The sequence below is a fragment of the Taurulus bubalis genome (genome assembly GCF_910589615.1).
Source record: "Taurulus bubalis genome assembly, chromosome: 8".
NCBI classification, from domain to species: domain Eukaryota; kingdom Metazoa; phylum Chordata; class Actinopteri; order Perciformes; family Cottidae; genus Taurulus; species Taurulus bubalis.
Genome location: NC_136596.1, coordinates 15,277,208 through 15,304,202, shown reverse-complemented (window position 1 = coordinate 15,304,202; position 26,995 = coordinate 15,277,208). Strand labels below are relative to the sequence as shown.

Sequence of the window (26,995 nt, the reverse complement as noted above, 5' to 3'; positions counted from 1 at the left end):
CACACGGTTGATGTACATATAACGCGTTCAATTTTTAATTAAAGGTTATAAAGACTTTTTATTTATGTTTTAAACCTATAATGGCTTACCCCCGCCCATGTGGATTGTTCCAGTAATTAAAATCGAACAAACCCGCGCACGCAGGGTTAGTTTTTGTTTTAACAGCAAAAGTGAAGAAAAAAAAAGATTTTATATAGATTTACTTTAGAAATCAATATACTTTATAGTTTTTAAAAGATTAAATTAAATTGGAAAAGTAAATATCATTCATATGATATACACTATTGCAGTTATGTCAATAATTATAGTTAATACATTTTGGAGTGCTGCTCCAAACGATTTACAACATCCGAGCGTTTATATGTTTGGTTTGCACCTAGAAAACACCCTAAAAAAAACAAGGACTTCCGGTACCACCTGCAACTGCCATTGAGGTTCCTGGACGTATGGATCTGCCGCAATTTCTAGCACTCGCTGAACTTCTGTTTTGGAAGATGCCACTCTGGAAAGGGCGCCTCGGTGCATATGTAAAAGTGAATGACAAACTAACTGCTCCCGTGCAGACAGAAGTTCAGACACATATACCTGCACTGGGGACCAAAGGCAAACACGTTGTCGACCTGTGTAACAACAGACAGTTTGCATAGCTAGAAAATCTCAGATGTATATGAATATTAACGTTGGCTCTGTTCTATTTAAATGTACCAATAAGCCACCATGACAGTGTGACAATGACACAGCATGCACAATTTGACCCAAGTGAAGCAGCTAAATGGAATTCAGCTAATATTAATTTACACCTTTGCTTTTCCACTTGTCAAAATGTCTTCCGTGTCCATGAAGAAGGTCTATTGACTCATCTCTCTCCCAATCCCACTCTTTTTCCATTGTGTGTGCATTATTATGGTACATGGCAACGACTTTTTAATAACTGTTTTGGGCATATTATGCCTATAAGATAGTGCCAGCAGAGAGATAACAGGAAACAAGGGAGAGAGAGAGATACAGAAAACTGGGGAAACATTTTTGGACAATTTGACTATTCACTAATTTATTTCATGTGGACAATATGGATTTAATTGATAAAGGCCTTAAAAGTACATTTTAACTCTACATTAAAAAAATACAGGTGTGGTCAGACCCAATTCACTCGTGGGCGACTGTGGCTCAGTAATGAGCAGGGTCGTCCTTCAATCAGAGGATCGGCAGTTCGCTAGCCCATGTCGATGTGTCCTTGGGCAAGACACCAAATTGCTCCCGTAGCTGTGCCTATGGTGAATTAATGTGTATGAATGTTACTCCAAGTTTCGTAAGTGCTTCCCAAGGGAAAAAAACAACACCATTCAAGCTTTTATCAATCAAGAATACACAATACTGTTTTTGTATGGTACACAACCATACAAACATGTTTTATATAGCTTCACTGTGGTCATTTTTGCAACTCAGCAGATATCACAGTCTCTAAATTCGACAGTTGATCAATATGCCTGCAAAAGCCTGTTTGGACTATTACAAAAAATACACTAAAGCCGTGACCACTACTGCAGAGGGTGAATCAAATAAATACGATCACTCCAGCTGATCACTCCAGCTGTAAAGCTGCTGTTTGTGGATACATTAATTTATAGGAACTGCATACAAATCCCAAGAAGGTCTGCCTGGTCAACTTCATTAATGTCAGAAAACCAGAGTATTCTTCAACAGTCAGTTCCTTTTTACTTTCCCACCATAAAGTAAGTGGTCCACCTGGCAAGGAGCAAAGCACCAAACAGCACAGTGTAGCTGAATAGAACAAATTTGAGGACTTCCTTGAACGTCCGGATGAAGCGGATAAATAAGGGGTCCATATCCAAAGGCTCCTGCTGTGTCTTCTGCCTGCGACCAGGTTGAACCAGGTGTCCCATGTTCTCACCTCGACCCATTCTGCAAACACACGTTTGTCAAATTTAGAATACATTTAAAACTGTTATGTCCAACTCGGTGGCCCATTTGAAAGTTAATAAAACAATATGCACATGACAACATTAACAATATTAACAATACTAACAAATTCAATGAAATAGGACAAAAAACATAAAAACAAATGACACATGTTCTTTGATCCCATGCTTCCTTAAATTGTAAATACTTTCATTTTAGTGCTTTATGTATTATTAAATGTGTTCAAGTGTATTTATATAAGAGTTGCAAATTGACTTGTCCCTAGCCTTGTAGAAGCTGAGGAGGCAGCATAGTCACAAGACCACTATTAATAATTTATCTGTAAATTGCACTAAGTGGAGTCAGCATTGATCTGCTTTGTTTGTGGATAGTCACAAACAATACAGAATATTGAACATCAGCGTCTTAAACTCTCAAGATATTTTTAGGTAGACATGTGGTAGCTAATATGCAGCTTGCTGAGTAATATTGAATAGCATACGTTCCTCGGACTACAGAAGTTGCAGCCACGCTCATATGTGAACCATGTTGGATTCAAAATAAATAATCATATCATATTCAATACAATCATGCTAATACAAAAGCATTATAATAATGTTAAAACAAGGTAGTTGGTTTTATTAAAACATGTGTTGTCTTATCCGGGTAAAGGTTTAAAAGATATAAAACTAAACTAAATCAATAAATGAAAAACAAGCGATAGACAAAATAATAAATAAAGTAATAAAAACTTATCATACCTTGGTGTTGAGACAGGAACTGATTACAAAGTGGGTTCCTGTGCTTCCAGCCCTGAAGTCCAAGTTGGTGTGTTCTGCCCTGAGCGTTTCAAGCCCTTGTGGCAGAGGAGGAGCCAAAGGCAATAACTGATCACAGATCTGAATCCCTTGGGATTGATCTAATGGGAGTTTAAGTCTTCAGTGCACCTGCTGCTCACACAAAGGGGTTTTAGTGTCAGATTTTGTCCGTCAAGCCAAAACCACAGAAATAAGTATTTTCAAATCCATTGAATCAAAGCAGTTCCCATGTCTTCTAGCCAATCAACATGGAGGAAATTAACATAGATTTACTCAAGAACAGTGCACCAAAATATCGGCGTGCTGTCAGCAGGTCTCCCTATGTTCATAGTGTAAGGCACGGAAAAGGTATTGACTGAAACAGAGATCAAACACCCTCCTGTAGCACAGTTTCCCTCTCCCGGAACATGGAGCAAATGGCCTCCTAATTCAATCAGTGTCCTGCACTGTCAAATCATCGGCTGCCGTGGGCTGAGCTCTCTAGACAGTGCAGGGCCATTATCGGCTGATCAGGGGCCTGTTACTGCGCTAATTGCTCCTTCAGAGAGCTGGACCGCTGCTGACGAATACACTCCCCATCCCTGCCCTTCATCTGCTCTCCCTTATCACAATTTGCTTTCTGAAAATGATCTAGTAAACAATAAGCAAAATGGTTTCCTACATGATCAGGAAATTTAAGACGAATTTCAGTTAGTAAAGACTTTATTTGCCTACTAGCCCAGCAAAAGCCACAGAAAGCTGCCTACAAAAGCCTTCAAACATTGAAGAAGTGCACCTTTAATTATCTTATGCGTGACAGCATCTCAAACATCCAAAAAGTTTTTAACCATACATATGTATTTACAGTGACCTCATAACCAGAGAACAAAGGGATGTATGATAAACAGTTGCATTAAACTAGCTCTATATTATATTGCCTCGGTGCCAATCAAGGACAGCAAAAAAACATAATCTTGGTACCTTGTGGAGCTTCTCACCACAAGAAGCAATGTTTTCACAAGTGGGTCAACATTGTGTTTGTATCATGCACATGCACAAGGCTGCAGGTGACTGAAACAAATTCCTGTTGCCAGGTTCAAACTATTCCACTGATTTGTGGATAAAGTGTACTAAATCACCAGCAAAGACAAGCAAGGAAATGTGGATACAACAATGCGCTATTTAAAATATTCAATAAATCAGCTTTCAAATGTTCTTCAAATGTTTTTCAGGGCTCAAAGATACACAACACATTTTGATCAGTAAGAGTAAAGAAATCTCCACAGGGCACCTTTACCGAGCCTGTTGTCACTCAGACATCAATGAAACACCTGCAGTACACGGATGGACATAAAAAACAGCAGCTGAGTTTTTCTGATGGCTGGATGGGTTGTTTGATGTGACCAGGTGTACATGCAGGAGACTCAGGATACCTGGGATTCAGGCCGGTCCATGAGAGATTTGATCCAAGTTGTGCCATTTAGGAGTTTTGTGGTGGCTATAATATACTCCATCCCACTGTCTTCCATTTGAGAGAGGAAACGAAGAGCGGCTATTTCTGCATACGACACTCCACCGAGGAAGAACACCAGCGTTGTACGGTTCTCCCCCTGCTGACCTGTACGACAGTAAAAGGAGACGCATGTCACTCAAACAAAAAAGGTAAGAGCTAAATGAACTATTACTGTAAGCAAATGTCTTACTTTAACAAAAATAAAACTGAACATGAAAGCACCAAATTGTGAAAACCCTAATTTAGTCTTCTCCCTCCCCCTGGATTACAGTCCTTTATTATCACCTTTTAAAATCCAATGTGAGGCAAGCATGTAGAAACAAGTCAACGGTCTAATGCCCAAACTCACTGTTCTAATTAGCACATTTCAAACCGAGTGTATAATTAAATTAATTATTCACATCAATGTAACACCTACCACTGCCAATATGCAAAGATGGAGGAAACTGAAGGAAAGCCCTGGTGGTCACTGGCAAATGAAGCATGATAGCTCGCTTTTCACTAGCCTTCTCTTCTACAAAGACACAAACAGCGTGACTGTGGTATTGTCAGCTTTGTGCCATCAATCTGCTGTTGTTCAGAATTTGACTTTGACAAAAAACAAAGACGGTGTCTTATCTCCACGGAGCAGGCTGGAGGTCGTTAACTTTTATTCTGTTTAGCGAGCAGCAGGACAAACAGCAGACCCAGTTTGCATTTGTCCTTACGTTTCTTGTGAAGGCCGGCAGGCAGCTGCTGTCTCTCCTCAAAGTGTGGGCCTGGAAGCATCTTCAGCACCTCTTCGATGCTACGCCAGCCAGGCCTGGCCAAGACCTGGGTCAGTCGAATGCTTAGTGGAGCGTAGCCACTGTACACATAGGAGATGTCGTTGGGATTCTAAGGAAATCAACAACACAGGCAGTGAGGTCAAGGTCCTCTTTAAAGTGCATAGGCTTAATCCTCAGAGTTCTTTTTTCGTTGTTAAAATTGTGTACCTGTTCATTGGCGTCCTCCATCCACAGTTTGAGGGTTTTTCTTATGGTGGGGTAGTTATTCCTTGAGCTTGTCTGTGGCTTCAACAGACTTGCCTTCTCTAGGTTGTTCAATGTCAGTATGTGTTCATAACCATAAGTCTTCAGAATAGACAAAATAAAGGCATTATTAAAAAATCTTCAACGACCAGTTTAATTTAATAGTCGTTTTTGAAGAATACAGCCACAGTATACTCCGATTCACACTTTTGTTTGTTGTTGATGCAAAAGGAATTTACATTATTTGCACAAAAAAGACAAGCACCAAAAACAGATCTTTGAGTCCTTTACTTTACCTGGAGAATCTCCCTCTTATAGTAGTCAAACACCTTCTGCTTGAGGCCGTTGTTGCAGACCGACTGCATACACACCAGACGCAGTATCTTAATCAGTGGATCCTTTTGGGCAATGCAGTCTTCTATATACGTGTTGACCTGGATAGTAACACAACATTTCTTGCGCATCCATAGATAAAGTAAGTAGATCACTTCTCTTTTATAGAAGATACAAAACTTGAAAAACAGATTCACATTCAGTCACAATTATTTCAACAAAATCAAATGAAACCATGGAACACATACTGATATGACATTATCTTTTATTATTATAAAAAAATATGTAGATAAATGAAGAATACCTTGTCTGTGTCGACTCCAGTCATAAACTCCTGCTCCACTGTTAGATTATCAAAGAATGCCTCAGATGCTGAAACATGAGACTTTAATTAGTTTTATGACATTATAACAAACCTAGATGACACCTTAAACACACAATGGTGTAAGAAGAAATAAATACAGGATTCTAAAGTCCTTAAAACCATGGAAAATTAAAATCATTACTGTCCTGCGTAGTAATAGTAATGGTTACTTGTATTTTTATTTTTTTCAAATAAAGATTGTATGAAGGTTTTAGGCTTTATTTTGTCATAATTAAAATATGGTGTGAGAAGGAGTATAAAATGCAAACAGAATAAAATACAAAGCAGTTTAAGGGGAAAAGAAAGTTATTTCATACTGGTGATATCCTTGATCAGCTCTGCTACAGAAGTGTGATTGGCCAGTGAGCTTCGAGCTGCCTGCATGTGGGGCAACTGAGACACAAACTGCTTTATTTCTCCCACTGTTTTTGCATTGTGGCGCTCCTGAAAGACAAAATATATACATATAAAAATAATAAATAAATATCCCTTTACCTGCTGAGCTTATAATAAATTGGATATTATTATCCTATTATTACTTGTATTACAATCAAAATATCGGAAGAATGGCAATTTGTTTGGTCTTGTTAAGGCTTGATCGATTAGTACTTTATCTTATCTCTAGGCGATTGTCATCATTTCCCTAACATCATGAATTTCTGTTATGACCTTTGTGGTAAAAGGCCAAAGAGATTACAACCAGATCAGATGAGATGTCTGGAGGTAATCCAATGGAGCTCCCTGGAAGCACGAGGCATTGCAACAATTTTACATTACTGTAATGAATATGAAATTATAATAATTTTAGAGGAGGCAAAAATGCAAAGATGAGGCAAGACCAACCTCAAAGGCCGCTGAAATTATTTTGGCCTTCTTGCTGAGCGCTGCTCCGACAGCATTGAAATTTTTGTCCCGTATTTCTGCATACAGTTCCTCTGCCGAGTTGAGCTGTAACTTCTTGGGCTCTGTGGGTAAATCTTTACTCGCCTCACCTTGCTTTTTCTGCGCAAACTTCTCAGGAGGCAACTTCACATAACCTTTGAGTCAGAGGGAGTGAAAACAAGGACTGGCGATCAAAAATAGAAGCAGAGGATATTCAATAAACACACAAACATAAGCAGATTTAAGATAACTGTGACATGCATTCATACCAGACATTCACACAAACCGAGGAGTCAACAAAGGTTTATTCTGACCATTAGTTATTCCATAGATCTCGTCAATGAGCCCCTCGTAGGTGAGCTGTGTGGCCAGAGGGGTGAGCAGGTCAACATTACGGTCCAGGAGGAGCAGAGTATCGAACACTGGAAGGATCTGATTCTGACTGCCGGCAAACTCCCTCTTCATTCGCAGCATCATGTTGGCAACATGCTGAGAACAAGCAGAGAATGTATTTATCAAACAAACTCACTCACTCACTCACCTGGCTGCTGCTGTGCAATTAGCAGTTTAAAATAATGATTCCAATTGGCACAATACTCACTCGAGCACACTCTCCTTTCCCATATATCTGTGGAATTGTGCCATACAGTGCCTGTAAGGTCATGAGGCCTTTGGCTGTGTGGTAAAGGCTTGTTTGGTCATTTTCTAAGTAGCACTCCTGTCAGAGAAACGAGGGAGAAAAACACACATTATGACCAAAAAAATAAACCGCAGCTAAAAAATGTGTTAACTTCAAAAGATGTAGTTGAAGAGATCTTAGAAATTTGAACAGTACTTATCATTATGTCATAATAATTATAATAATGAACTGCTGCTGATTTGAAATTGAATCTCTACTGAATAACACCACATAGATACCTAATAGAGCAGCACAATGGTTGATCTGAAATGTACAAGTTAAACGCACCCTGAAAGCACTTTCATACTCCATGGAGAGCAGGTCGCCATCATAGGGGATCAGGTCCAGGATGTACTCGTCAATGTTGACGAAGGAGGCCAACACACCCTGCTCCTTCAGCCGCTGTTCACACAGCATGCTCCGCCGAGGCACAAACAAAATGTGGAAGTCTCGTGACGATTGCATCTTGTCCTCGCTGAAGTTAAACAATCCAGGACAAAGGTGATAAATACTATGAACAGCTTGGCAAAGTGACAGAAGGGACTTAAAATCCCTGTTTTCCATAAATATGCTTCAAGCATTGTTAAAAACTGTGGGGCTTGAAAACAAGACACATGAACAGACCTGAATACATTCTCAGCAATGATGTCCATGAGCTCCAGTCTAGGACGAACAAAGAAAATGATATTTTTGACGTCAGCAGAAGGGAGCCTGCCACTCTTGAGGGTGAACATCTTTTCCACTTCATGTTCCTGAAAAACACAGTAATAAACACACAGCATGTGTTTGATCTGCCTTTAACAAACAGCATTACTGTGTCTTTGGCGTCTGAAACATCACCTGGTTCCTTTCACGATACAAAAACTGAGCATAGAAAGCACTCACCTTCAGTAGAGAGTACTGTGCTATCAATCCAAAAGGTCCCGTCAGATATTCATCCCAAACGATGGCCTGCAAAGCAAAAGCACATGCAGTCACGTATGTCAGTAGCAACACCTGGGAAATCCCCTGAATGCGGAAAGGTTTGCTGTCAGTGTCATCTATGATTTAGCTGTGAGCTCATTGTTCCAATAAAAAATGAAAATAATGGAAAACATAAACCGACATGGCGATACACCTGTAACTATTATCAGACGTAGTGTAGAAACTATATTCACACTCGAAATATAACTACTTCTTAAAATAACCTGAATGTAGTTTGCAAGGGGTGTCGACCATTGACAGCTACAAGAGACAAGCTGAACGGATCCATGGGTGTGCATAACTGTCGCTGTGTCGGCCATGTTTTACTCGTTGTGTTTGCATTACCTTGCTTCCCGCACATTTGTCCAAAAACTCTCGAAGCTCTTTTCGTGCTGCTTCTCTCAAAATGTTTAAATTTACTCTACCGTACGATAGGTGGGCAGCCATGTTCCTCTACCAGCATCAACATGACAGATCAGGTGACTACAGCGGCAAAAACTCAACCACGTGACAAAAGATGACACGATATCAAGATAGTTCCCTGAAAAATTAAATTCCTTCCAGTTTAGCGACGTACATTTTGAGATATATTTGCATCTGACATGCACACAGATATCGGTATATTAAACATATCTTTATGTGTATATACAGTATATGGCGTACACCACATGTATCAGAGTGAAACGTTTACAATTTGAGTATTCTAAGTGAGAGACGAATACGGAAGTAGGAAAGGAGAAGCCTCTTGCTTCGCCTCCAGTCTTTTCCTGTGTAGGTGTGGCAAATATGCTTCGTAACGGCTAACAACTCTGCCTATACTGGTGTAAATCCAAAGTATGTGACAGTGAGTGTGTTTTGGCACTTTGTGTGCCGAGTGCACCCATGTCACACAGGCATATATGTTATTCAGCAAAATAGGTAGATTTCATCCTTTCTTTGGTGCAGTAATCACTCAATCCAATAGATGGCGTAATCTCTGCACAGTAAGAATCAAAGGGGCGACACACTGACAATTGAGACGCTGATGTTAGAATATTAGTGGTTACATTTGGAAACGTAATAGTTGCTGCTGCAAGGAAAGTGCCAGCACATTTCATCATATGGAAACATATATAATAAACACAAAATGAAAAGGGAAATAGAGGAAAAAAATAAGATAGCAGCTTATTTTTACATTTAAATCCCAGTTAAACTTGGGACAACCATATCATTGTGTGTATGTTAAAATGTCATAAAGCGACAACCATATAATGTTGTGTATGTTTAAATGCCATGAAGCGCAGTTACAAATCACAACAGGGCATAGGATATACTGTACATAATCTCATAGAAAATAACTCAATCGGGCAGCATTGATGATGGGACATATGCGCTTTATAAAGAGACAATCGGATCAGGTGATGACTGCCCACTTAAGCATCAGTGTTATCACTTCAGATCCAGGGGTTTCCTTGCCAGGGTACCAAGGGCTTTCCATCCACCACGCAGGATAGAATACGGGTTCCCACACATTGTGGTGATCCGCTGTGCCTCGAGCAGTAGACTACTACTCCAGGCAAAAAAATAAAAACACGGGTTTTGGTGACAGGCACCATGCGCAATGACTGACTCTGTGGTCGTATCCAGGCGCTGCATAGACATTTAGTCCGCATCATTCCCTGACAGCTCCCCGAGAGAGAGGAGGGAGAAAAGCAGGGCTGGATTCTCAGGTAGGCTGTATGATCTCATTCGAAGGTTTATTTTAAACATTGCTTTCTTGAACCATAATCTCTGTGATGTTATTGCGTTTGGTCAGTGACTCAGTACATTAGAACATTATCATTTAGTTGAATGAATGCAGCATTTAATTCACAAGAGAGATGGGCTTGAAATGATTTCTTATGAGGGAGCAAATTGTATTGCCTGTATTTATTAATTTGATGGAATCCTTTATGAGCCTGTTACTTACTCATTTTAATGAAAATGGAACATTTGCATGCAGTGCAACTTAGAATGAATTGAGCTGCTGCTAGTTAACCTATATGAGGTACAAATTATGTAAATTAACATTTGATTGAGTCCTTTGTTTTAGTGAAAACATGTCTCACTGGAAGCATTGCTCTGCAGCAGAAGGCTCCTGTCATTCATACAGGCGTGTTGATAGAGCTGATTACCTCCTTATTTCGAATTGTTGCATTGATTTACTACAGCATGCTCTAATGTTGCGATGAACTAGTAGTTTATTCATGAATGGCCAATGAATATAACTCTTGGTGTAGCTCAATAGGTTTTGCTAAATCCATCTTAACGTTAATTAAAACAAGACTTTTGGCTGGCTGCACTCCTAAAACATGGGTGCTTCCTTGTTGTAGATCTGACATAAGAAAACAGACTTAGTAAATAATGTGGGAGATTGTGTGGTTGCGGTCCCTGGGCGTTGCTGCAGGATTTTTAGGAGTGCACTAGGGCTTGATATGCCTGCAGACTAAGAGGAAAACATCAGTTATGCCTCTAAATGCTGATGTGGGCAGGGCAGCTCTCAACTCCAGCTGTGCCACAGGACAGGTGATTCAGTCACATACTTGTTGTGATGTTATCTCATCATGCTTATTACACTTAGTGGGTCAGAGCAGTGTGTGTTGCTCCTGGTGCTAATATGGAAGAAGGACAGAAAAAAGAAGCTGGGAATCCGCCTCGCCGTTGGTTCCACCATCTCCAACTCCTCCTACAGACCTGAAGCATGGGGATTAGATGGGGGAGGGGAGAAAAGACTGAATGAACGGTAGATATCTGCAGCTGCCTCCTCTCACATGAGCAACCACAGTAGTGATTGGACGACACCCTTCTGCTGGTACCTCTCTCTCTGTGTATTACTCAGTCTCTCTGCCAGCCCACTGTTTTCTGTCCAGAGAAAGACTGGAATTAGTCAAGAGAGAAAAGGGGGAAATTGTGTCATCACATGAAACAAGAGAAAACGAGAGATGGAGAGCACTAGGAAACATGGGTGTTAAGGGAAAAGGTGAAAAAAGATGGAGGAATGAAGTAAGTGCTCTGCACGCTAACTGCATAATTTAAAACAGAAGGATACAAAGCGACTGTACCCATAATTCCATGTCTTCAGCTTGTCTCTCTAAACATTCTGTATTTTCAACCATCCGAGCAAGATTGCAAATTGCAACCATGTTTATTGATACAAGAGATGATCCACAGACATTATTATTGCAACAATGACCCGTTCCGCTGCATGGGCTTTGAAATTTGGCACAGGTACTGTATTGTCTACTACAAACACATAGACTGGTGCACACACATGCACGCACGCATCTTTTAATCATTCTGATTCTCATCTTGTGATCTTGCCGTTACCATGGCCACAGTTGGTAAAGGTGCATGACTCTATGTTCCTCTGTGCTCTTCACAATCCATATTTGGAGCTTAAGACCCAAATCACATGTTATACTAAAAATAGATGTTGGTTTCTGTGCCTTACTTTCGAGCATATTTAAAAATGTTTGTGGCCGAGCTTCACAAGGGAGTGGCTTCATCTTCAAATTCTAATCGGAGCAGTATATGTGGTGAGTGAATTTTCATCCACTGCTCGATGAGAGTCGATTCACCATCGTCTCTGAAACAGGTGATTAGATCTGCCTAAACACTCTGGCATATTGGAATAGGCAGTTGTAATTGTTGTGGCCTTCAAGCAAAGTTCCCTCAAGAGAACAAGGAGTTAAAAATCAAAAATACATTTGGGCTGTGGTCGAATCTACAAAAAAAAAAACGGCAGCTAAATGCTATTGTCCCAGAGGCTCAGGGTGAAGTCTAAATAACCAATGGCTATATTTTAAGTCATATAGCCAAGATTTATATCAGGGTTTTTGTCTCAGAAGTTAGACCAAAGCTTATTGTTAGTCGTGCAGTGTTTTCAGGTTAGAACAAGCTCTTGTTTGCCAACAGAGATCTGCTAAAAGCACCCAGGGACATTGTACCTGCTAGTTTACTGGTCGGACATGAGGGAGGGTCAGATATCCAGCAGCTGAACCGTGCCAGATCTTCAAAGCAGAGCAACAAAGAGGCAGAATAACAGCCGTCACACTGAGGGATTGATAAGAGATCTGATTTAAGAACCATGTCTCCACAGACCACCAGATGCAGGCCAATTCTGGTTCGTAGGAAATTGACGCATAGTGTGACTATAATGCCCCAGTCTGGTCGTACTTGTTCCCCCGAGATAAGATGGGAGGTAATTGAAGGAGCATGACTGGCCAATGCATCAGCAGCCAAATATCAAAGTCCTACGCCTTACTGGGATGAATCCCCATCAGCCAAGCACATTTGAGCCTTACTGCAAACTCTTGCTGGATTGCTCCATGTTCAACATAGCTGTTTACTTCTTTTCTAAAATAAAGCATGGACCAAAGGACAATTTCTTCCTGCTAAATTTGAGGATTATTACTAGTGAGACTCATAGGATATAGCCTGCTAATTCAGTGAGTTGATTTAAGAATGAAAAACACAGCCCCCACCCTGTTGACAGTGTTAGCAGGATAACAGCATGCTTGTCACTGGATGGTCTTTCCTGTTTGTTCTGTAGCGTTGCGGGACCTGCAGACATGCCTGCCAAGAGTGTGTATTTTTGAAACACTCACGTATTCAAGGGGTGAAAAGCCCTCACAGGTGGTTCCACAGATGGTACCTGTCAACAACACTGTCATAACATGAACAATTTGTCAATGACACAGATTTTAAAGACCAACAAACGTCCTTATTGTTTCCCCCGAATTAGAGTGGAATAATTTCTGTCTGAAGCTCTGCGATTTTTTCCCGACCCAAATTCACTGTTCTGTACATAATGCCTGATACAGGGCCAAGTACAGAAAGCGTGCACTAAGGCATGAAAGACGGGACTTACAGAGCAAAGCAATGGTGGGTCGGAGGTTTAAATAATTAAGAAATGCTGAGTGATGTTTTTTTCCTGCAGTGGAGGGCTTCTTGGTGCAGTGCTTTACAATCCTGCCCAGGTCCAGGCCTAAGTGTTTTGCTATGTTGGCAGCTCAGTCTGGGAGTGGGCTACCTCTTGTTTATTTGGTCCTTCCTACCTTCACTTCCCATTTGCCCTGCATGCCTGGTGTGTGAGCATTAGCTTCCAGCAACTGAAATACTGAGAAGAGTTGGTTAGTTTTAATAGTTTACCAAGTGAAACATGCTTGTGACATTACATTCAGTATAAACTACCGCTCCTAACCATTTAGGTTGGGTGTGCTCCAATCAACCAAATTAAACTACTTGTGTTCATAGGTCAGCTGTGTGGTGGTACCAGTTATAAGTTTTAAAACTGCTCAGACTTTGAATTTCTTTTTGACATTAGAGCCAACTACCACCAGCCCACGTGTCACCAGAAGATGTGAAGGAGCAGCTTGTTCTACTTTTTTGATGACATGTAGCCTGTCAACTAGTTCATCTTTAGCAAAGGTCTGTATATGACTCATAAGTCAACAATATGCAGAACAGTACACATTAATGAGTATTGCATTTTTGCATTACATTCTTAATCATAAAAGCTTTGTCTTTTAGTTATCAATAAGATGTTGCTTTCTAAATTGAGATAGCTTGATTGGAAATTATGATACTTTTGGTTTAATATTGCGTTGCCTGTGTCCCAAAGATTTTGGTAAATTTGACTTCTGATCCGTTTCCATAAAAGTCTGTATTTATAGATGTGAATGAATAAGAGATTTGAATGAAAGAGTCTTCCCTGATTAGGCATGATGTCCCAGATCACCACAGGACTTGAGTTGAAACTGTAGACCGGCCAAGATTCTTCTGTCTGAGGATCTCAGCCTGTGTTCTGTTTCATAATACATAAAACAATCTGAATTAATGCCAGACCAGATGGTAGAGGAAGAAAAATCAGGATGAAATTAAATATGTTATTTTCTTTTTCTTCTTTAACTCGGCTAATAAGATTTGTTTTGCAGTTTTAACATTTAAAATGAAGATTCATTTACTATACATCAACGTTTTTAAACGGTTGGCAGGATAATAAAAAGAGAAGAAGACATAGTATTGCATCAATTTTACACCAAACATCCAGGCTTCACAACCAAATAAATGTTGCTTGGTTTAACCATGTTTCATAACATGACAAATTGTGAATATAAAGTCACACAGGACAATACATGCCCAGTAATAGCTAACTTTAAAAAATGTTATAGCTGAGTTTTTTGCACCACTGTGAAAAATTGTGTATGGTTTGCAAGGTTATTGGGTCTTAAATAGGAAAAAGCAGGGCGCATTACAGTTCATGAAACCTTTATGGTCACAGTAACCTAAAAAAAACATGCATGGTTTCACCAGGATTATTAAATCATTGGTAGGGTAAATATGCTATGCTGACATGAATATCTACTCTGACATCTACTTAGAATCAGCACCTTGAAAAGTGTTTTGGAGGAAAGTGCTGATGTAAGCTTGCAGGGACTCTGCTGGTCAACGATAAGGGGTGTTGGGGGATGATTGGGTATTGGCTACAGCAGAGCTTTAGGGCGACATCCGATCTTCGTCAGTATGTTGTAGCCCCCGGTATGGAAATACAAATGGAGGCTTGATGAAAGATAAATTAAAGAGAAACTAATTGTGGGACTTCACATTGATCGCATTGATTGACACAAAAGAGGGTACAAAACTATATTTTAGATATGTTACCAAGTACCGGTCAAGTCAAGAAAATCACACTCCAGTGATAATTGCTTTTAGGGATGCCTTGTTTTTACGTATTGTTTTTTGCTGAACAGAGGAGATGCTCCCCACCCTCTGAAACCATGCTGTATCAATCCTCACTGTCCTGCTGCCTCATTGTCACTCTCGCTGCTTTCTTCAGCTTTTGTTTCCACAAGCAATTAACAAAATCTTGACAGGCTGTCAGCCATAACAAAGTGCTCTTATTCAGGTCTACTCCTTTCCTAGTCATATGTTCTGCAGTAATGAGTCATACACCTGCCATCAAAAGTCACATAACAACATTAGTCTCAGGGTGTGCTCTGGGGGCTGTGTATGCATACATCCCTGAAGATGTACGGATGCAGATTTGTATCGACTATCCTTCCAAGACCCGAGGAGGAGACACAGCTTTCTAAATTGGTTCTCTCCACCCTCATAAGAAACTCTACTTTGGAGAGATTCTGCTGCGTGGATGACTTGGACAGATGACCAACTTGAGTCGATGCTCTCCCTCCAGTCTTTCCTATTGTCATCTCACACATCATCTGATTATATTCATGCCCGGTGTATTTGTAGAAACTGTTGTGTGGTTGCTTGAACAGTTAATGGCACCACTTTGCAGCCAAGGCTGAAAGCATCATCAAGTCATAGAGGCGTCACGACATTTTGGAAAATACAAAACCCACAGGAAAATATCTGCTGCTCTCCAGAGAAGAATTAACCACCTGACTGACTCATCCAATATGGGAGGAAAACATGTACAAGATGACTGTTGCACCAAGTCAGAGTCACAGATGACACAGATTAGTTGCATTTATAACCTCAAGAGCATCGAGGATGATCGACTGAGGGTCATAGTGATGTCAATCTGACATTATAGTAATTATAATTTACCTCAGATACATTTAGAATACCTCTGATATGTAAACCTTAGCTGACTGCACAGTAAGTGAAACCAAGCCTTTCCATGTTGGAAGAATGAAAGCCTGTACTGACAGCTCCTTATGAGAAAAGCGTGGCATTTCCTGCATGCTAATTGGATTGTCACCTTGGTAAAGAGTTCACTTCTGAGATGCAGTAACATCTATCCCCAGCGCCAGAGAGCTCTGACTTGTCTGAGTCAGTGATTACCCAGCCCAATGCCTGACTGCCCCCTCCCATCTGTCTCTCTCCATCCACCTCTCCAGAACAATCATGTTAGACAAAAGTGGCATAATTCATTTTGGCAAGGGAAGGAGGACCACGCATGAGAACTTCGGTGTATATGATATATGCAGTACAGTCAGAGTAATGTCTGAACCATCAGACTGCTGCTGAGAAGTGGAAAATGATAAATACTCCCTGAAGACTGTGTTGCCACTGTTGGCTGGATGCATGCAGCTTGAGAGGGAAATGAACACACCTAGAGTGTCTATTGATAGCACAGCACATTTGCTGTTTTTCTTTGATTCCTGCAAGCAGTGCAGCAACAGATTAGAGCTCAAAAGGTATGTACCACGACGTTACGCAGCATAATGCGAGCAGCTGAATAAGGGAGACGGTGGTGTACCCCTCCCTTTCGCTCCCTCTTCACTTTCTCCAAGCTTCTATAGTGCTGTGAAAAGCTGAAAATGTATTGTGAAATGTATTGATTTTCCTTTTAGCCTTATCATTAAGCATTCCTTATGGTATCTCTCCAATACCTGCCCTTTCCACATCCTGCACCATCATAATTCTGGACATATGGAGCTCCAGAGAGACATTTATATCCTCCTGTGGCTCCTTTTTCTTCTCTGGCTGCTAGCACTTACCCTCAGGACATACACTGCTCTATCCTCCAGCCTACGGCTGCTGCAGCATCCCTCCATGAATTGCCTGACAGAGGCTTGAAGACAATTGCACAGGAGCACCCACAAACATACACACACACACACACACACACACACACACACACACACACACACACACACACACACACACACACACACTGAGTAGGCTTGCCCTCTGGCAAACCCTCAGTGATTTGTGTTGACATCATTTGTATTATCTTTACGATGTCAATCTGAGAATTAAATTAAATTTAATTACATTGCTGGTGTATCATATGGATAAGGGCTTTGTGGGAAATAAAACCAGTTGACAGTTCACTGTTTCCCCCGGTCATCATTTGCACTGGGCTGAGTTCTCAGCCTGCACCAATACTTCACATACTCTGACGACACAACCATCCCACAAACAATCCAGTACTAATTTCACCACATAGGGTGACAATAACTGCGCAACAGATCTTATAAACGGATCATCATCCCTCCCCATCACACCTGACCACACACCCGGTCCTACCAGCATCCTCGGAGAAAGAGTAGAGGTGGTTGACAACTGTGAATACACGGACATCACTTTGGACAAAAGCCGCTGCTTCAATCGTGAACGATCACAAATCGTTGTAAAAAAATTATATTTTGTTGATTTGTCAGGCTTAAATTCATAGGACGCAAGTAGATGAAGGGAAGATTATTACTTTTTTGGAAACTTTAAAAGATGTATTTGTTATTTATCTGTTTGGCTTAAGATGGCCACTAACGTGAGGTCATCATCAGCTGCCTTTTATTCAGCCCTACATCACTGTGTGGCAATTAATGAAAGTGTATCTGGTGACTTGCCAAATCCCGGTCAGCACTGTTGTGGCTCACAAATTTGCACGCAATATCCTTTTTGATGAGAGAGCAGACCACAGTGGCAGTTAAGTCAGTGCTGTATAAGTATGAGATAAGGATAGAGGATGGCAAAAAGTGTGGACTCACACAACACCAAGTGAGGTGTAAAAAATAAATAAAAACAAACATCTGTTCCCACCCAAATTAAGAGCTCTTAAACTAATGTCAGGAAAAGCTGCCAACTTCGTATCAATGTTGTTCCAAGCTGAATTCATATCTGTCTTTGTGTCTATCTGCAGACTCTGATAGTGCAGCATGACGGACACAGTGATGAGCAGCAGCTCGGATCGCTGGCAGTCCAACGACAGGCAGAGGACCATGCACGCTAGGTAAGCATGATTGTCAGAACCTTTTCGTATTGTCAATCTTCACTATATGTCTACTAACCCACACTGTACTCACCTTTGATTTACCTGCGTTCCTCTGATGCGTGATCTTTGACACAGTGATAAAGAGCAGTAAGTAGTCACACTCCTACTCCTACTCCCTTTTCTGCATCATGTATATCTGATATGTAACTTTTCAGAAAGCTGTGTAATATGTTGATGCTGTGTGTATGCAAATGTATGATTGGTTATTACTATAGAAGCAGCGTAACCTCAACTGGAGAACATATTTGTCTGACAGGGGGAACTGGACCACGCAGCCAGGCCCTAGTCCTGGTCCAGACCTGACAAATGAAGAGAAAGAGATCATAAACAGTGTGATTGCCCGTGCTGAGAAAATGGAGGCCATGGAGCAGGAGAGAATTGGGTGAGAAATTGTAGAACATGCAGCGGTTTCTCCGAAGTCCGTGTATAAAAAACAAAATCATCTGTTGAGACTGAGGTCATGCATACCTTTAGACATGGGATGATCAACCCCCTTTTGGTGTCGCAGGCGCCTGATAAATCGCCTGGATGACATGAAGAAGACTGTGTGTGGGGATGGACAGTCCCGCTGTTTGCTGTGTGGGGAGCAGTTTGGGTCACCTGGGGTCAGCTCAGTGGTGTGTGAGGACTGCAAAAAGGTAGGTAATGAGTCCTCCAATTATTACAAGAAAAAAAAACTGCTTCCCTGCTGCGTATCATACAAACCTTGTGGAAACACAATAGGTCATGGTCTATGAGATGACTATTTATGAAAGCATTGTAAATGGCGAGCAGCTGGAAATCTTAATTTTCTCCCGTTGTGTAGAACATGTGTACCAAGTGTGGTACACAGTGTAGCAGTCGGCCACGTGCTGTGTGGCTATGCAAGATCTGCAGAGAACAGCGAGAGGTTAGGGTTTTACACCAGTAAACAAATCAAATAGTTCAACTGTCCGTTGGAAAGTCTGTAACACTCATACATTTGTTTTATTTCTCAGGTGTGGAAGAGGTCTGGTGCCTGGTTCTTCAAAGGTTTTCCCAAACATTTCTTGCCATCACCCATGCCATTATCTAAAGCCCAGGAAGCGGCAGAGCCTAAGGAGCCCCAAGCCTGTAAGCCCAGGCAGGCAGTAACCCAACCACAACCACCAGGTAGATCTGCCCCTTCAGCTTGGGCCTGGGGTCTTTTTAGTTATTTTGAATGTTGGCATTGGGAAACATGTATATATCCTTATCACCCTCAGTCAGAGTCGGTCTCCTGCCTCTGTACCAAAAGTTTCAGGTTTTCAAGTTATCTAGAAATCTTTAAAAAAAAGATCTGCCACTCTATTCGAGCTGCTTGTGAGATTTCCATTCCTCAACAGTACTGCCTGTTGACAGTTTTTTTGTCAAATTGAAAGTTGAATACTCAATATGTGAATAAAATAAATCCTACAGCTATTGATCATATGTTTTCCATTTTACACAGTAGAATATTTAAAAATAAGGGTTTAAAACCCTTTTTTGAGCATGAATGCTTCAAGCCTTTGGGTGGGTGTTTCCCATGGCAGACTGACATCTGGTGACCTGTGTTGCTAGGAGTCATGCTGTCGATCTATGGTGTGCCACTGATAGTAGAATGGCATATTGTTGAGGGATGACATTATTTTGGTAGGACAACTTTGGAAGTTGGTATCACATTGATATCCTCAACAAAAACCCGATGGGACAACATTCAACATTTGACCCATCGTGCAGTTGAGTTTGTATTACACTCCTGAAGCTAGCAACTAGCATTTTTCAAAGCACCACCTCTTCAGTCTTATTAGATCAGCATCTGCACACAGGTCTTCTTCCAACCCGCCTCTCATTGCTCTTTTCAAACCTTTTATCTGCTTCCCAAATTTGGCAGTACCGCCCACTGTTGCAGAGGAGGGGGATGAACAGCTCAATTAAACCGCCGGAAGGTGCCTGCTGTGACATGAGATGAGCCTCCAGGTGGTGCTGGCATGATGGGTCACATTATTTCACACTTTCAATGTGATTACCTGAGCAATGTAATTCTTGCATAAGAAAAGAGGAGCAGACGAGCAGACGACTGTATATAGCTTCTGCATGTACAGTGGTAGGCTGCCACAGCTTGTTGTAGTGTACTGTATGTAGGTCAATGCCTTTGCAACGAAAAAGCTGCAACATCAAAAGTATCCAGAGAGAGACTTGGGAGTATTACACATCCCACTGCAGTAGGAGCCTGACTTGGTGTGATTATGCACGTCTCCCCCATGTATAGTGTGTCTGTGGGTTTACTGTATTATGCTATTCTTTCTTATTTTTAGCACCAGAGGCACAGGGCCGTTCTGGTTACCCACCTGTGGCCCCTAAGCCTTCAGTTGTGCGCATGGCCACGGGCAATGCTGGCCCTGAAGAGGCGGGGCAGGGCAGCCCAGTGGCGATGAAGAAGATGGTTCCCGTCCAGAGCTCCAAACCACAGCCTGCTGCAGCAACCACCATGGCCCAGCAGGGTGAGAGACAGCTCGGACACAATATTTTCTTCATGTCATCCTAATAAAGAGTCCCAGGCATTAACCAAATATTGCATCCCTAGTCATTTTTTTGCACTCACAGATGATTGAATGTGGTTGTAGGTCCAGTGGCAGGAAATGGAGGGGCCTACTCCTCTGATGCAGTTCCTTCAGAGCAGAGAGCACCTCCTGCAGCAAGAGAGGACAGGAAGCAACCCGTTGCTTATGGCGCTCCTCCTGCCCGACAGCAACCTCCCCCAGCTGAGGAGGAGGAGGAGGCCAACGACTATGACTCGGATGAAGCCAGTGAGTATCCCACCTGCTCACTCTTCTCATAGAGTACATTAGCTGGTGTGTCTAGTTTAATTTCTACTCATGCACAGTTTGACATAGGTGATTTAGTTCCATTAATTTCAGGTACGGATAGGGTGTTTTTTTTTCCATTCCGTGTAGATTGCATTTCTGTTCCCTTAAGCTGATACTGTATAATAATATCCCATTTTAATGATAAGAATGGTGCCATGCCATTCATGTTTGGTGCCTGCAGCATCAGATGGCCTTTATTCTCTCTCTGGGGGATTGGGTGTTAATTTATTTTATTGAGGTCCGGGAATGTGGGCTTTGCAAATAATTTGAAATACAACAGGGCTAACAGGATGTACGTACATCCCCCTTGTGTTTGATTCAATCCCTTGTGTAGGGAGTGGAAATTGTGTTATGTGTCTGCTCTCTATATAGATGTGATGGTGAGAACAGTTTGGTCCTATGGTGGGGACTAACTGAATGTAATAAGTTCAATAATCATAATTTGAGGTCTGCTGGATTGTGTATTTTGATGTATAACCAATTACATCTATATATGTATCTAATCAAGGTGGAAGAGCTAATTGGATAAACTAATTCTGCTTATGGTTGTAGACTCTTAGTTTTGGAAGTAGTTATTTGTGTCCTTGGAGTACCAAGTTGAGGGTGAATCTCAGCCCAGAAAAGTTAACAGTTATATAAGAGAAATTAAGAAATGACATTTGATCATTTTGTCCCCAACAGCTATGCACTGAAAGTCCTCCAAAGAAAATCTGTGTGGGCAGCATTTCAGTCTATTTTTCTCTATACCCTGAACTTTATTTTTGGAATGCTTTCCTTTGAGACTTGAATGTTTATTTTATATTATATGCCCCTCCGTTTAATGAGATTATTGTGCTGTTTACAAAAAATAATGGTAAATAGAGGAGTGCATGTTTCATGAGTGAGGGTCAAGACTTCATCTTTTCTGTCCATTCTGGGCTGGTAGTTGTTCTCACTTCTCTTCTCAAGTTGAGTGTTGTTTATTTTCAAGAGAATATTTCCCTGTATTTATGCACTTAATGATTCAAGCGCACACCTGCTTCCTCTCTGTAGTCTAATGTAATGACTGTTCTGGGTCTTTTTCAGCAACACTGGGCTCTCTAGAGTTCAGTCTGCTCTATGAACAGGAAAGCAACAGCCTCCACTGTAGCATTCTCAAAGGAAAGGTACCACTATTATCTGCATTCTCTCACACAAAAGGACAATTACAATCAAGTGGTTTATGTTAAAAGGCTCCTGAATGGCACTTTAGCTTAATTGCTCTCTGCTGTTCGTGATGATGTGATGGACATGGTGCTCCATTTCTCCTCAGGGACTGAAGCCCATGGACTCAAATGGACTGGCAGATCCTTATGTCAAAATCCATCTGCTGCCTGGGGCTAGTAAGGTAAAACATTTCCTACATTAGTGTTTTACTTTCTTTTAAAGATTTGTATTACTTTAATATCCTGCAAAGCAAAAACAAATAAGGGCGGTGATTTTAGACCGCCTAGGTTTGATGACAGCCCTTTCTCCTAGCTCAAGGCTGACCCCCTGTGGTCTGAATTGACGACAACATAGAACCAGCAAGTGGATATGATGTAGAAACAGATATGGAGACATTGTAAATAAATGTCTAGATGTAGTGAAGGTACATTGTTTGGATAATTATACCATGCTGTAATGGAGACCAGGCTGAGTGACAAAAACAACTGTTGATGGGAAGCAGCACCATATTGATTCTTCCTGTGATAAAACAGCACACGCCACAGATGTGTGAGATCTTGCGTTGTGCTAACGCATAATGTAATATTTACATTACCTTGTCTTGATCTAACTTGCATTTAACAGTCTAACAAGTTGCGCACAAAGACCTTGAGAAACACCCGCAACCCTGCGTGGAATGAGACACTCACTTACCATGGCCTGACAGATGAAGATATGCAGCGTAAGACCCTCAGGTGAATACTACACCTCAGACGGTCTTCAATTACCGTGTTTTTATGTTTCAAACATAATGTGCCCTTAGTTGAGTCTTTTAAAGAGTGTTAGTGATTTAAATTCTCTTTTTATTGCAGGCTGTCTGTCTGTGATGAAGACAAGTTCGGGCATAATGAGTTTATTGGGGAAACCCGAGTGGCGCTGAAGAAACTGAAGTTGAACCAGAAGAAAAACTTCAACGTGTGTCTGGAGAGAGTTATCCCTGTGAGTGAAGCTCAATTGCATTCAAACAATGCTTTGTTCTTCTTGTCGGAATCTCTTATTGACCTGCTGTAATCTCGTTCCCCCCTCGCAGACAAAGAGAACTGCAACAGCCGGGGGAGCCAGAGGCATCGCTCTCTACGAAGATGAGGCAATGCTTTTATTTCCAAGCATGCCTGAACATGACAGATTCCTCCAGAGATTTTTTTCAAAGCCTTTTCCTGCATCCTGCTGAACTATTTTCACTCCCCTATTTTAGCCAGGGAAAGATGGCGGAGAGGTAGAGGAGCGCGGCCGGATTCTGATCTCCCTCATGTACAGCACACAGCAGAATCGGCTCCTCGTGGGTGTTGTACGTTGTGTTCACCTGGCTGCCATGGATGCCAATGGCTACTCTGACCCATATGTCAAAATGTAGGTAGAGCAGGATTAGACGTACATTTAGATTGTCAATGTATAACTCTAGACATGGCATAAATTCATTATATTCAATTTTCAGATGTCTGAAACCTGACATGGGGAAGAAGGCCAAGTGCAAAACGCAAATCAAGAAGAGGACTTTAAACCCAGAGTTTAATGAGGTTTGTAAGAGTTCTAGATGAAGGGCTGCAAATAATAAAAAACTAGCACATCCACAAAGTAGTAACTGAAGTATGAAAAATGGTGGTAGGTGGTAATTTTGTGATCACATTTCAGGAATTCGGCTATGAAATTAAACACAGTGACCTGGCCAAGAAGAGTTTAGATATCTCCGTTTGGGATTACGATATTGGGAAGTCCAACGACTACATCGGTAAATATTTGATCATAATTGCTTTGATGAAACAAAAGTACAATTGCCACTTGCCCCTTGTCACCAACGCTTGCCTTTCACTCCTTACTTCCTCCGTGACAGGTGGGTGTCAGCTGGGTATCACTGCCAAAGGAGAGAGGCTGAAGCACTGGTATGAGTGTCTGAAGAACAAGGACAAGAGGATTGAGCGCTGGCACACCCTGCATAATGAGACTCCTGTTACTAGTGATTAACCCCCCCCCCCCCCCCCACACACACACACACACACACACACACACACACACACACACACACACACACACACACACACACACACACACACACACATACAGCATGAGCTAAAACCTCTACTTGGTTTGCATTCGTCTCTTAATGCACCTTTATTGTGTTATCTCCTCTTTCACTACCTGGCCATCACACAGGCTTACTCACCTCCCTCCCCCTGACGTAGACTCTTCTTTCTAGTTCTCTTATTAACAATTTGTCTGCCTGTGCTGATACTTAATCTGCCTCTGGGACAAATCAAGCATACATGAATTAGAGATTTCACCAACGTAATTAAGACATATGAACAAAGAGCTGCACAAGACCCATCATGCCTGTCAGTGATGTCATTTATTGTGCTGAACTTGAAACATTGCTAAAGAAAATGAATTGCACTGGCACAGAAAAGCAATATGTTATGGCATCTGAGGTCAACATTCTTCAATCAAGTTATATAAGCTTTGATTGGGCTCATAAATTTATTTGCCTGTAAGGGAATTCTTTTTGGGGATTTATTGTGTTATAACATCATGTTGTATTGCAACACTTGAACTAAGCATGCCAAGCCACAGACATAAGAAAGCACGCAGCTGCACCATCAAATATTTCAACTGTGTCCACTGTCCTGAACATATTGTATATTTCCATGAAGAAATGTTTACATACGGATACATTGCTCAGGTTAGGATAGACATCTAATATATACAGATGATTCATACGTCAGTGGACAATGAGCAAGATGAATCTTTCAGCTGCTGTTGATTTGTGATTAAAAATTATAGCACACCTAAACATTAGGATTTCGTTATGTATAGTTATTCAAGCTGTAAATTAGGATTTTGTTAGAAGTATTAACTGTGTGATTAGAGAAAAGTAAACAACATTTCGATTTTTTTTCAGTTTATTTCTTAGTAGTTATGGTCAGAATTGGCAGGAACAAGCATTTTCCTCCTGCTACATCAACTTTTCTGAAGCTCGTGGTTCACTCTGACACCTCAGAGGTTTTCTACTGTTGTGTTTACACTGAATGCACACAGTCAAATTTGGCTGCTCCACTTAACAAGGAGAGATGGTAGAACAGGTTATGTCCTATGTGCAGCTTTACCTGCATGCACTGTGCTCCTGACTCTTGCGTGCCTGGGCAGTCCGCTTTTACCCCAACACGCACAGCAGGGCCCTTTTCCCCTCTGCCACACCCAATCATTAAAGGCTTTAGTGTGTGTTTGTTCACTAATCACAGCAAACCAAGGAAAGCACACCTTTCAAAGTGGAATGACCTCAATTTATACAGCTGTTTGCAATTTATTCCAATGTCAAAATATAGATAATAAAGACAAAAACAAAAAAACCTATGCATGAAAGGTCCTGTGGTTCAAGATATATATATATATACTTTGTAAGAAATGAATGCTATTATATTTCCATCAATGTTTACACTTCTTCCCCATAACATTCCTATTAATATTCAATATACAAGAGGCCATATTCTGCATGGTATGGTGTAATCTGAATAAACTGGTCTGATAGCATCCCCAGCGTAGACTGATTATCAACTGAGCACATAATCACAAGACTTCATCCAACTCTATCAGTAGCAGGTATTGAAATAAGTGTCATCCATTGAATTGAAATTTCTGTACATAAGCGTTCAAATCTCTTCAGTGTCTTGTTTTCTTTGCACAGCCGCTCATGCGGCTGTGATTCAAACACCCACCAGTAGTATCACACACTGTCCTTATTCTATTCTGCTACTTACACTACAGTGATCACCAGATGATGATCAACATACAAAATAACAAGAGTTTTATTTTTTAACAGGTTTTTCTCCGAGCTTAACCCATAGCTGTCTTCTACTTGATTCTGCCAGTTCAGTGGAATGTTTATCAGTTTATCTCTGTATTTGTACATAAAGAGTCGCATGCACTGGAAAACATGTATGTTTGCAAATAACTTTGCATGTAAAGATTTTGCAGAAAGTTTACACAGATCAATAAAATCTAATGAAAAGTAACAAGCCTCCTTTGTGTCAGGACTCATCGGACTCAAGGCTTGACTTTGTGACAATGAGTGAAGACCATCGCAATTGAAAAAAAGTCAATGGATATAGAAAGATGTCCTGATGATTGCTTGCTTCTTATTTTAATGTCAACATGCATCACTCTGAAAACTGTTTGGAATCTATAACTTTGCAAATCCACCAATATGCCTTTATGAAATGCTGGTCTGAGTCACACTCACAGGGAGGCGTGTCATATTTCTGACGAGCCTCTGTTGTGGCAGACCAATAAGAGGACCTCTCAGCACAAAGCGTTTATGCCAGAGCCACACGTGCCCTCATCATATTGAAAGAGACGCCTTCAAGCCGGCTCGTGCAGACATATACACTGAGGCTACATTTCATGTGGAATAATTCGTCCAGACGTAAATTGAACCCTTCAAAGTTTACTGGATTAATTAGACAGCAATTTGAAATTGAGATGCAAATCAGGTGCATGCTACAAGTTGTTTTCGTCATATCATCGCTCATCTTATCCAAAGCACAACATGTGATCGGATCAGGTCTCTCCTGTCTCAGATCGAGTTCTGCAGAGCACAGACAGACGCGCATCACGTTTCTGCGAGAGGACGTGGCCGGTGTTCGCTCCTTGTACGTCAGCCTGTGGTCCGAGGATACGCGACCGGTAATATGCGAGGTAAATACCGAGCCA

At 41.2% G+C, this 26,995-nt stretch overlaps 2 protein-coding genes across 2 annotated transcripts; one reads left to right on the top strand and one right to left on the bottom strand.

The window, feature by feature from the left end:
* Positions 1-3,452: 3,452 nt before the first annotated feature.
* On the bottom strand, positions 3,453-8,908 carry vps33a (VPS33A core subunit of CORVET and HOPS complexes; the record flags this gene model as incomplete). Its single annotated transcript, XM_079221838.1, has 14 exons — positions 3,453-4,048; positions 4,151-4,335; positions 4,938-5,106; positions 5,205-5,342; positions 5,537-5,674; positions 5,878-5,945; positions 6,255-6,381; positions 6,781-6,974; positions 7,134-7,308; positions 7,421-7,537; positions 7,787-7,973; positions 8,123-8,250; positions 8,384-8,449; positions 8,807-8,908. 14 exons carry the CDS (start codon positions 8,906-8,908, stop codon positions 4,037-4,039), a joined length of 1,806 nt encoding a protein of 601 aa, XP_079077964.1. The 3' UTR covers positions 3,453-4,036.
* Positions 8,909-18,108: 9,200 nt separating this feature from the next.
* On the top strand, positions 18,109-24,256 carry LOC306740621 (rabphilin-3A-like; the record flags this gene model as incomplete). The annotated part of the gene is made up of 17 exons (XM_079222852.1): positions 18,109-18,182; positions 18,300-18,311; positions 18,481-18,606; positions 18,733-18,862; positions 19,030-19,113; positions 19,202-19,355; positions 20,519-20,704; positions 20,828-21,010; positions 22,136-22,215; positions 22,362-22,436; positions 22,880-22,989; positions 23,107-23,233; positions 23,325-23,381; positions 23,490-23,644; positions 23,730-23,811; positions 23,927-24,023; positions 24,126-24,256. The coding sequence occupies 17 exons, from the start codon at positions 18,109-18,111 to the stop codon at positions 24,254-24,256; spliced, it is 1,863 nt and encodes a 620-aa protein (XP_079078978.1).
* Between the last annotated feature and the right edge of the window lie 2,739 nt (positions 24,257-26,995).